This window comes from Strongylocentrotus purpuratus, unplaced genomic scaffold, assembly GCF_000002235.5.
Source record: "Strongylocentrotus purpuratus isolate Spur 01 unplaced genomic scaffold, Spur_5.0 spur5_scaffold_8, whole genome shotgun sequence".
Classification (NCBI taxonomy): Eukaryota; Metazoa; Echinodermata; class Echinoidea; order Camarodonta; family Strongylocentrotidae; genus Strongylocentrotus; species Strongylocentrotus purpuratus.
The window spans coordinates 32548729-32561462 of record NW_022145614.1 but is presented as its reverse complement, the minus strand read 5'-3'; the positions used below and the strand labels follow the sequence as shown (position 1 = coordinate 32561462).

Here is a 12734-nt window from a genome sequence, read left to right as displayed (position 1 = left end):
CAACATGTAGCTATAATGTACAAGCACTGGAATCGGCATATAGTTTATATCTGGAGAACTCTTTATAGTATGTGACTATTAAATGAATGCTTCTCCAAAAAGAGAATTTATTGATTTATTTTTCTATCCTTCTGGATAAACCTCTACCTAAGGGGGGGGGGGGGGGGGGGGGAGGAACCACTACTGTCATACCCTATCATTTACATCTACAATACCAACTTAGATTTTTCCAATGGATTTACAAGTTTGCCAAGAAATAAGCTCTTCTTATTTAATTAATCTACCAAAATCTTTTATGTTTAGAATTTCTTTTTTTGAAAGCATGTTATCATCTCAAACGACAAAATCAGTATTCAGTATTAGAGTAGTTAATATGAATTTTGCTCTTCTAATATCAGCGTTCCCGAACACTATTGAACAGGTTCTTACACATCATTGTAGAAAAGGATGTTTCTCAGCGTATCACAGACATTCTTAATCACTAAACTGCTGTTGTTCAAGTCTAGCAGGTGATGTAGGATTGTGATACCTCCAGCAGCTAAGAACAGGTCTCTGGTCCTGGAAGAAAATAAGTATATGAACATTAATAATGTCCTGTAATTGAAGAAGGTGAAACAAACACAATTTCACATTTTTGTACATTAGTTTAAAATCAATATCGTTCATTGAAATATTTGTGACTGTTATCATTATGTATCCACACTTTATAGATGATAGATGGTTCTTCCCACATTTTCATCTTCCATTTTACCTGTCAACTGTCTAGTTTCTGTATCCTCAAGGAAGAGTCCTATTTTTTCTTCTTCTGTTGAGCACATGTCGATTCATGTTTTGGATCTAAAGACACAACATTTCAATTCTGCCTCTTCCCCATGTTGAATTAAATGACTAACAAGTCAAAATACATTACATGGTTCCTGTACCATTATAGATTTTGGATGCCATGTTGGGATTTAAACAAATAAGATGGGGAAAAAAATACTCACTATGAAGAGTAGGACTAAAATGGTGGACAGACTATTGTAAGAAATACATTACAGTCCAAAAAACAGTGTTAATAGTAATAGGAAAATGAAAAACATCCCAATATCTTTCTCTTTTTAATGGCCTCTTTACAAAACAATTCACCTCACCTTTTCTCTGTTGCGATTTCTTGGATGAAGGAGGTGATATTCTCCTTTAAGCCTCCATCAGATGTCTGGAAATAAAACAAAAACAGGTAAAAAATGACAATGTAAAGTCTCTGGGCAATACAAATATTGACATCATTGTAAATATTGTGTTAAATCTAAGAGGAAGACATGTAGGAGGAAAAAAAAGCCTTTTGTATTATGTTTAACACATTTAAGACAAAACATAGTATTGTGTTACACCTACGTATCAACAAATACGTCTTATGAGTCTATTGTAATAGTGCACTTTGATGAATACCGGTATATGTAAGAGAGGAAAATACTTCATACTCTAGATGCATAGAGAGGGAAGAATAACAAAATACATTATTTACATACAGTAATATAGTAAACACTAATAATAATAATAATAATATTCTGTGTTTATTTAGCACTCAATACATCGATCTGCCTAAGCGCTTTACAGATGTATTATTACCCCGGTCATCGGATTCAAGCTGTAGAAAAGTTACATTTTAGGTGACTGGTACACTTTAATGTGCATTCAGATGTCAGGGGTGATAGTGAGCACTAAAAAAAAAATAGGTTTTTTGTTTTCCCCTCAACCACGCCCCCCTTAAGTAAAAAAAAAAAAAGGCGATTCGCGGGGAAAAAACGGCATCTAACAACATTCCCCCCTTTCGATTAAGAAAATTGGGAGAAAAAAATAGGGCAAAATAGGGAAGAATAGAGAAAATAAGGGGGGAATCGGGGGAATCAGGAAAATCAGGATAAAAAAGGGAAGAAAAAAAAATCTGGTAAAAAAAAAAAAAAAAAAAAAAAAAAAAAATCTTTTTTTTTTTTTTCTTTTTAAATCGGGAAGAAAAAAAAAATCGGGAAAAAATCGGGAAAAATAAAAAAAATCGGGAAACCGATTTAAATCGGGTTTTTATCAGGCCTGGATGTTTACTATTTTAATCTAATGGACAAAAACAGATTGCATGGGGAATGATCTAGGCATAAGATGATAATAATTGAAACTAACCTTCATGAGAGCATTATGGATGCTTTTCAATCCTCCTTCATTTGCTATCTCATGACATATTCTGAAATAAAAGATAATTTCATATTTTATAAATCATGTACAAAAGTATCCACACAATTTACAGAATTTGTAGTGTGTCTTGCTCAAAACAAATAAAAAAAGGGGGAAAAACACACACACATTCCATGTTCATAGTTTAATGACTATTTAGTAGTGTTTGAAAAGATCTCAATCGTCAATGATCACTTTTAAATTAATTTTAGAATGGCTCACTTTTTCCATTTCTAATGAACATTTGTCAATTTTTGATAGCTTATGATAAAAACAAATGTAGAGAAACTAAATTAAACTGAACCTTTTAGAAATACAAGTAATGACTGAAGTTACTTTCTACCTATCATGATCTGGTAGCACATCACATGACAAAGTAAGATATTATTTAGCAACAAAAAATTACCATCAACAAAAGAAATTATGTGTTCTGTGATAATTTGAAATACAATACCTAGGAGATTCAGATGAGACTCTTAGTAGACTTAGCACCAGGAGTTCTTTGGTATTCTCTTTCAGTTTTCCATTGCACAATACCTGACATAATGCTCTGATACATCCACCCTCAAGCAGAGTTGTCTTGTCACTACAATACAATCAGACAAATTTATTTAATACTAATTAATAATTGGAAAGAATAACAAAAATAAAACATAATTTCTGCACAACTGCCAGAATGGCAGAATCTTGCCCAGAGAACGTAGAAAACGATCCAGCAGGAAAAAATACCTGGAAGCTGTGAACGATTAAGCTCTGGATAACTCCAAAGTAGCTCCAATAAACTGAAACGAGCTCTGAAGGTAGGATAATAAAATACTTAAAAACCACTAGGAAAAAATCACACTTTTAAATCCTAAAAGAGCTATTGTGAACAGAAAAGTACCTTTAAATAGGTGAACGAATTCAATGATTATTTTCCTTTAAAAAATTTAATTTCTTATATCCTACCACATTGTGTACTACAAAATTAACACATTCAATATCTGCAGTGACTCATGATTGTCTTGTTATTACACATTTTGTGTAATTTGTATCATTCTATAAATTGTATCATGCTACAAATCTTGGCACCTATTCACTGATTAATGATGATATAAAACACAGTTTTGAGTTACCTTTCACTTGACATGAGTTCATCTATTCTGGTGACTAATCCGACCTGACCTTTTGAGCTCTGTAAGGAAGTCATCAAACATATTGTGTTTATCAGTCATCAATGTTAGCACTATGATTGAAGTACACAATGAATGTGGCAAGGGATACGATAACGGTGCGTTCATATATCAGCCATATACACAGATCTCAAACGTAATTTACATAACTTAGCTTCAATTAAATGATCTTAAAGCCTTCTGTATATCTATCTCATGATAAATACATTGTGGTACAGGGAGATAATTTGTGTGGATTATAAAGAGTGAAACCCTGAGGAGACCCTTCTACTGGAAGCTAATGAGAAGAAGGGAAGATTTCTCTACCTCAAAACACTTGGTCTGATGACAACAACAGGTTTTCATTTTTCACAGCCAAATGAAGGGTGAGAAGAGAGACAGTCATTCTACGATAGCAGTGCCAATTCTGCTACATTGTACTACTTCCTACAAACCTTCTAAGATATCATCCCAAGTATCAAATCCTTCATCATCTCATAGCTCGGAAGGATTATCAAGTTGCAAATAAAGAGTGACGTGATCTGTATAATCTACATGTTTATGCCTTACATGTCTGTCAGAACACATACAAGCTCCTCTGATTAAGAGAAGTTTCACTAGTTTTTCCAGCAAAAATAGCATTCACTTGTATGTACGGATTACTAGAAGTCTAAGATACCATGGCAATGACATACTTCCTGATGAGGTGTTGAGTGACTACCCTTTGACTTACCTTGACTAGATAGAGCTGTGCACATAGTTTGTTGAGTTGCTGAATGTCTTCTGAGGGACTGGTTTCAATCGGGAACATCATCTAATATTCAAACATAAGGTTTATTCACAATCTAATGTTAAAATATGTCTATATGAATAACTGCAGTGGAAAGAATGATGTGACTGATGAATTTATTGTACAAAATGAATAAATGGTAGCACTTTGAATATTTAGCAGTAACATATCCAGTTGCTAATGTAACTTGTGTCCGAGTCAACCCCATCTTAGTCTGAGTCCGAGACCGGCATCACTTATAAAGTAAGAGAGGTCTACTTTAAGTATAAATAACATAAGATTTAGGAGTGATATCACTTTGCTTACCTTCATGAAATGTTGAGTTGGTTGAGCTAGACCAGCATCAATCAGTCTCTTGCTAACGAGGATCTTTTCTCCTCCCATTTCATTGTACATGTTCACCTTGTATCGATAGCCACCGGTCCTATCACACAGTGCAGTGCTCTGGACCTAGTGATAATATTAAACATACCTTGTGAAGTTAGAAGGAATTAAATTATTTGCCATCCCATAAATTACAAAAAATAAAGAAAAGAAAAGTAAATCAAATTGATCATGGAAAACATCATTTTTTTTTATTTGGTATGTTACAAGAAATAGTAAGGCTGTCAACTTGAGAAAATCTTAGGGTATACCAATTTATCAGTTCTATCTAACAGCTCACTACTCTACCTACATGCACTAGGCGCAATAAAAGTTAGACAATGCTGGCTAGAGTCATAGAAGAGAAGTGATATTGAAATACACATCATGGAAAATTTGTCAACATTCAATTCTAGGACAACAACCCTCTTGTTTGTCACCCCACCCAACCCCTCCCCAAATGAATACCACAGAGGATAATTAATATCCCTGTGGACAACTACCCCCCTTGCAAAAAAAAACCCTCCTTAGACAATTAACTAATAGGACCTTTATCGCATGCAGTTGCAATTCATTTACACATGAAAAAAACCTTGTGGCTTTTTTTCCAGCAGTATACTGCATCATTAAAGTACTTTAATAGCCTGGTAGATGCTTTTTATTTTGTTTTGTATTTTTTTTTTTTTTTTTTTAAAGCATGGGGGTAGTTGTGCAGGGGATAGTCATCTTGGTGGGAGGGGGGCAGTAGTTATTCAAGGGGGAGGTAGCTATAACTTGAACCCAGTTGATCAACTATAAAGTAAGGTCTTACCTCGACTGTAACAGACACCTTAGTGGTTTCACCTACACACATATTCCACAGCTCTTCAGTAGTCTTGTCATCCCATGTCTCCTGATAAGCTACTGGTTCAATAGCTTCTAAGCTACATTGAATCGCTTGAGGGCCAAGCTATAAAAACAAAACACACAAAAAAATAAACTAAAAAAAAGTAAGACACAACAACAACAAACAAAAAACCTGTTGTTAGTTTACAAAGATGTATCACAAATACCATAAAAGTTCAACCATGAAGGGTTTGTCAGTTGTTCATCTTGATACAAACAGAAGTCAATGATATAAATAGTAGTCTATGATATATGATTCCAAAGTCTTTGAACCAGTTTTACAATAAAAGAAAAAACAAAACCTTTCCTTTGCTTAGAATTGTAGTCAGAAGTAGCGTCACGTGGGCAAATTCTTTGCAAAGGAATTTGTAGGACTGAATATAGACAAACTAGAATGAATTTGAACAATTCAAAGTAAAGGACGGAACAAATTCTCTCTTATGAAGCCTGTTCATACAACCAAACTTTGATTTCAAACACATGACATAAAAGTTACTAACAAAATGTATTTAATTTACCTAAATACCAGAAAAGTTACAAAGCTCTATGCCTCCCAGTCGTGTCTTTCATTTTATTTCTTACTTGACTATTATGGTGCCAAAAGTCTTAAAGGGAGATGATAGTCATTTTCCATGACTTGTGCAGTAGGTCATGATTCGCTGACACCAGACTTGGTGGAAATACCATAAATGGGTGTACAAGTCACATACACACAGCAAACCTGTGGTCCCATCAAGAAATACCCCCAGTCTTTCAGTGTCTCCGGCTGAGGGAAATGTAAAGATATTGACTTTTCCATATAGGGCGATTGGTTGAAAATGCAGAGCATTACATTTGGCCTGGTGGTCATAAAACTGAAGGCTAACCCTGGTGATTGACAACACCTGTTACTGGGTAAACACCCAAACGGTGTTGACTTCCCCATGAGAGCCCACTACTATCTTTACTAACACGTATAAAGAAACTACACTCCATGAGATGCTGCTAAATATCTGCCCAATGAAAGAGTTGCTTACATCTGTGAATTCCTGAGGTAGAGGGCACACAAAGCCCTTCTGAACCCACTCCATATCACCATGGTCCATAAAGAAGACGTCTCTCTCATCATCCTTCTCATCCAGAACACGACCTCGGTACCATCTGCGTACAAAAGACAAATGAACTCTTATCATTAACTGTATGGAGGACCGATGGCTGTGGAAGAGCAGTGGTCTTGTAACCGGGAGTTCCTGGGTTCGAAACCAGGTCGATGTGCCAGACTCCTCCAGTAGGTCATTTATCCTCACTACCAAGTCCTTTGGAGAGGAATAAAAGCTGTCGGTCCTCTGGTTGCTTACTTACAAGCAATCAGGTAAAACAAACAAACACACATTTAAAATATAGTTTGCAATTACCATTTTTTAAATTCATTGTATTAAATCCCATGTATAAACACGCAGATCTACTTAAAACAAAACTCGACTGTGCGCATATATTAGTACACAGACATATATGATTTTAAGCATACTGCAAAAGACTGCAATAGAAGCAATATGAGCATATTATCTGTTTGGAGCCAGAAGGGCATTAACTCATGTACTTTAGCAATGGGTTAATGTCCTCCTGGCTGTGAACAGACAATGTTATATGTTTAACACTTGAATAACAAATGGTACTTAAGATAGAAGATGTGAAATGCATGTAACACAACTTGTAGGTACAGGTAAATAATAGGTCCATTTACATAGCGCATTTACTATATGAATATACTCTACTGCGCTTAATACAAGTATCGTTTTAGTACCCCGACTGTAGCTGAGCTGTAAACATACACAATGGTAACATAATATGACTTTCGTATCTTTACCTGTCATCAATACTACATTTTGCAATGCACAGCTCTCCTAGAGCAACCTGGCACTCTCCTGTTGGTTGGTAGTCAGCCATCTTGCGATTCAGATTCTGCATTAGGTTCTCTAACCTAAAAAAAGATGAATATCACAACAAACAACTCCTCGCAGCATTGCCATTTGATACAACTCTTAATACAAGAAAATTAATAAATAATATGGAAGTCCTATAAGAGATATATTACTCTAGTTATCCCAATTACAATTCTAGTAAAGCCTACACACACACACGCAACAGACACACACAAAATTGTCAAATTCCTTTTATTACTCTGTGACGTATCTTGCGAGGTTCCCTTGTTTTCCCTTGATAAGAAAATGTTCCGTCATATATGCAACCTACTTATAATTATTGCAAATTTGGTTCTATACAACCCCTGAATGAAGCAAATCTATTCCGTCATCAATAACTAAGAAACTGAAAGTTTAATGACATTTCAGAAGACTGTGCAAGATACGTCACAAGGTTGCCAATTTGTATTCCATAGAATACAATTACTAACATTAATAATTATCTTATTCTTTATCGGATTTTGCTCAAACTTTCACAGATCAGTTTCTCTCATTTTCTGCTTCTACTATTAAAAACCAACTAAATATTAGGGTTGACTTCCCCCTGAAAAATTGTGTATAGTACTGGAAACTATTGCATGCTTTTACATGAAAAAACTTGGGATAGGCTGAGAAAAAGGAATCCCAACTGACCGAGTTTAAATTTGATTATGATCTAGGAGTGAGTTGTTGTGAGTATTGATTGGGTTGAATGCCTTGACCATCATACATACCTGTAGTTTGATTCGACTGTGGGGTCATGATACCCCACCTGATTTACATTGGTGCCTGTGTTATAGTGGTGGGGTATAGTTTTAACGAGAGCTTTGATCATACCTGTAGTTTGATTTTACTGTGGGGTCGTGATACCCCACCTGATTTAGATTGGTGCCTGTGTTATAGTGGTGGGGTATAGTGGCTTTGTCAAAAGTTTTAACAAGAGAAATGAAAGTGGGGTCATGATGCCCCACCTGATTTGCATTGGTTCATGTGTTATAGTGGTGGGGTATAGTTTTGATAGTAATGATCATACCTGTAGTTTGATTCGACTGTGGGGTCGTGATACCCCACCTGATTTACATTGGTGCCTGTGTTATAGTGGTGGGGTATAGTTTTAACAAGAGCTTTGATCATACCTGTAGTTTGATTTGACTGGTTGTACATAGATGTGATGAGGGTTCTCTATCGCTGATAGATACACCTGGTTTGCTACATCCTCATTCAGCCGAGCAGGTGGTGGTAGCTTCACACTGAGAAACAAACAAACAAACACAAAGTTTACAATCTTAAAAATATCATTACACTGCTTTAGGTACTGTGACTGGAGTATAAAAGACTCCTAAATGCCTTAGCATTTCATTTTGTTAATGTTATGATTGTAATAATATGACTGCAGGGCCCTCAGGGAGAACAGTATGAATACTGATGAGGCTACCGTGGGTAAACAAGACATATTCTTATTATTATCATTATTATTGTTGTCCCTTTGTTTGTTTCTTACCTTTTCAGATAAAAAACAAAAATACAGTGCAAATAATAATAATAATACTCCGCTTTCATATAGCTCTTAATGCATCTCGGACGTATCTAAGTGCTTTACAGATATACTATTACCCCGGTAATTGGATTCGGTGCTTGCCCGCACACACTGTGTGCACATTCTCCACTCCCTGGGGAGCATTCCAGCCAGGCGTGACTTGATGCTCAAAAACTGTTTGACCAACAATGACGGTCGCACCCTACCGGGTATCCATTTTAACACCTGGGTGTTCGAGACATCATGTTCTTACACAAAATAATTGTACATATAATTATCTAAAGAACTGTGACATACTGTAATCAATTCATAATTAAATTGGAAATGAGAAAAAGTAAAAGAAAAGACAGATTAACCCTGTCATAGCAGTAACCACATACCTTTGATTGACTTGTGTCAATGGGGTATCTTTGGGTAGGTTCATCTTCCCCTTGCATAACTCCACTAAGTTTGTGATGTGCTGCAAGAAGATAAAACAATGCACAGTAAAGTATTGTTAGAATACTCCCAAGAGCAAAACTTCACCATCTAAAAGCCAAATTCATGGCAACTAAAAGAAATGTCAACTAACTGTTTAATGAAATAATGAGTATCCTTTGTGAGTTGTTCTTCTTGAAACATTGGCTATCAATACCAAGGTGTTTCAACCTTCTCCAAGTCTATTTTAATAACAAATGTCAATAAATTGATTTGATGATCCAAGTTGTATTTTTAGAAACTTCTGATCTGAATACCAAGGTATTTGAATGTCCAAAATGTTAGGTTGACATTGCCTTTCAACAACAAAAAGAGAAAAATATTTGAATGAAATAACAACTATTGGGCATCAATACCAAAGAGCTACAATTTGGACAATGTTGATTCTAACATTAAATCAATTTTGAATTATTACAATTTGGGATGTGAGGCAATGCCTGCTATTGCATTTTTTAAATCAACCCTAGTACCAACATGTGTTAGATTTATACTGAGGATTAAAAAGACACATAAGTATAAGATGAGGTTGGGAATCCTCTCATCAATGGGAAGTTTGAATTGAAGAAGGTGAAGGTCAATTCAGTGACTGCTCAGCATTCCTACATCCTATCAACCTATGTAAGCATGCATTCTCATATAAACAAGGAATACAAGGGTACATTTAAAAAGCTTATTCTAAAACAATTTGTACAAATCTTACATCAGGATTATCCACAGCAAATCCTTGTTTGATCATCTCTCTCCTGGTATGTATCTCTACAGATGACTTGGTCTCTTCAAGATGACATCGTTCAACTAAAGGATCCAACCATAGACTGTTACCAAGGCTATAAACAAAATAGAAGAAATAGAAAACCAAATGAGAATAATACATGAAACCAGATAGCACGATATATGCTTAATAACAGCTTACAGGTCAATTTCTTGCATCAGTCTAATTCCTAAATGCAACCCTGGATACATATTGTACTTACAATACCTTGGTAGGTAGGGTTTCTATGGTGTTAAAAACACTGCATAATATGCAATCGAAATCTCTAATACGGTTAACAATATTTAATGCAAATTTGAGGTTTTTTATTTTCCTTAAATACTTAAACACTGCATATATTAATAAGCAAGAAAGCATTGTGAAAACAATAGGATCTTGAAAGCTCAACTTTGCAATAAGAGCATTTGAAAAATGTACCAAAGAAAGAAAGAGAGAGAGAGAGAGAGAGAGAAAGAAGAAATCACATAGAAACAATAGGTTTTAGAATGGTATAGTTTGCGATTCAGAGCACTTCAAAGTTTATCCATAAGTGTACTCTAAATATATTTTTGTTTAAAGAGTCTAAAAAATCCTTTGATGTTAGAAAACAATGAACATTTACACTAACAAGCTGCAATCAATAGCCTTACATCATACAAGCATTTCAAATAATTTTTTTTCTACTCAAAAGCAGTAACAGTGCCCAACTCAGGCTCCAGTACCATGCGATAGTGAGTAGAGAGAAACTGTGTGACTGTGCTTACCTGAGCACGATCTTTCCATCTAGTTCCTTGTTACTCAAGAAGTCATACATGTAGTTATCCGCCCGAGGGTTCCAGGAATAGTCCTTGTCGGTAGGCTTCACACGACTCACAAACACCTCCACTGCCTGAAATTAATCATAAATAATTACTTCTTTCCATTCTGAACCTATTATTTCTTCATTTAAAACATGATATGCCCAATGTTAAGAGCAGCAAGATAATCACATATGTTAATAAGAATGGTGTTTATGGATAGCTAGAGAAAGCTTTATGCTTTATTTCAATGTGCACTATTTGCTAAACAGACTAAACAATCAAAAGAAGGCAGAATTCATATTCTTAAAGGACTACAGATAGTACTACTCACTAAGAACACTGCCTAATTCATAATGCTTTTCTAAATATCTAAAAGATGTTTAATTTAACCTAAGAAGGCTTTATAAAAATGAATGATTAATTTGTTATATCGGGTAGAATTATTCTTTATTAATCACAACATCTTCCAAGGTTCTGTGTGCATATCAAATATGATTATTATAGGACAACTATTGGAAATGATGGATTTTGTAGCAAAGAACCATCTTGCAACTGCTTGAAACATTATAAATATTTGGAAATAAACATATACAAGGTAAAAGGATTATTTTTTTAACTTTAACAAATAATTTTTTTTTTATATATTTCCTACAAGACATATATTGTGTTCTTGGATGTTTTTTTCTGCTAAATTTTCCCTTTATAATGCCATCTGCCCTCAAAACATTTTTCTTTAAAAAAAAGCATATAGATGGTGTTTTAAATCATAGTAAAATTATAAATGTTTATATTATGGGCACAAAATGAATCTTTGTATTAGTTTGCATTCTCTTAACATTGCACAATAAATTGGTATATAGTGCAATTACTAATATTAATGGTTTTAAAGAGATGGAATGTGCTCTGCTCCTGTCGCAGATATAAGATGATAAATACCTGATACTTGATTTGACGTAGACCATCAGGTAGCTTGAGTAACTTGTCAATTCCAACTCTCTCTCTCCCTCCTCTGTCTACAAAGTATACCTGTTAAGAGAATGAATGCTGGTCTATGATTTACAGAAACCCATCAGTCAAGGGCTAATGCATATAAAATGATTAGAAGATCACTTTCATGCCCATCTGATAAAGAACTATACTCCTTGTATTCTTGATTGTCTCATGATAAGCTGCTTATTTACATGCATAAAAGAGTATGAATCACATAAAATAAAAAATTCCTAAGGGTTTGTTATTGCCATCCATAGAACAGAAACCACATAGTAGATCTGACTTACGTTAGCAATGCCAGGCGAGTCAACGGTTTCCTTGGAAACCAAAGCCTCTACTCTAACTCTAGAGTAGCATCCTGCCTGGTCCTTGTAGCCACACAAATTATCCTTCTGAAGAGGTCGCTGACCTATGATGTTGACCGGGTCAGTGTACCATTCCTGCAGTTCTACAGTCAATTTGACATAGTCTGTTGTCATGGAAACGACCTTGTGATCAGGAGAAAGTCGATGGGCCAGTAGACGCACATAACAGTGGGAGGCATTCACTATGTAAGTCACAATCAGCTATAGGGAGGCAAAAGAAAGAAGTCAAAACTCAGTTTATTCACTTTATATCCCAAATTCTAACCCTATGGTCCCAACACAGGTTCATCCTGATACCGGCATCTCCAGTCGGGTCATAACCATCATCAACAGTTTCGTCAACGAAATTAGAATTCTCTTATATTTAAGAAATTACACTGGTTACCTGTTTGTGCTCATCTCAACCTAGGATTAGCTCTAAAGTACTTGACTGAACTGTTTACCTGAATCATACCAAACACAAACCTCAGGTCTTAA

General features: G+C 35.2%; 1 protein-coding gene across 2 annotated transcripts in view; it reads right to left on the bottom strand.

The window, feature by feature from the left end:
* The window catches only part of LOC115920349, a 43689-nt gene that overhangs the window by 28294 nt on the left and 2661 nt on the right, over nt 1–12734 (bottom strand). For both annotated transcript variants that reach the window (XM_030975996.1, XM_030975995.1), the window contains exons 5-20: nt 12180–12458; nt 11839–11928; nt 10867–10991; nt 10052–10178; nt 9255–9334; nt 8474–8587; nt 7244–7357; nt 6414–6537; nt 5324–5461; nt 4456–4599; nt 4093–4173; nt 3324–3382; nt 2663–2794; nt 2158–2218; nt 1134–1198; nt 430–558 (exon numbers count right to left, since the gene is read on the bottom strand). In XM_030975996.1, the coding sequence (XP_030831856.1) occupies nt 430–558; nt 1134–1198; nt 2158–2218; nt 2663–2794; nt 3324–3382; nt 4093–4173; nt 4456–4599; nt 5324–5461; nt 6414–6537; nt 7244–7357; nt 8474–8587; nt 9255–9334; nt 10052–10178; nt 10867–10991; nt 11839–11928; nt 12180–12458 (1862 nt within the window). The remainder of the gene's footprint in view (nt 1–429; nt 559–1133; nt 1199–2157; nt 2219–2662; nt 2795–3323; nt 3383–4092; nt 4174–4455; nt 4600–5323; nt 5462–6413; nt 6538–7243; nt 7358–8473; nt 8588–9254; nt 9335–10051; nt 10179–10866; nt 10992–11838; nt 11929–12179; nt 12459–12734) is intronic.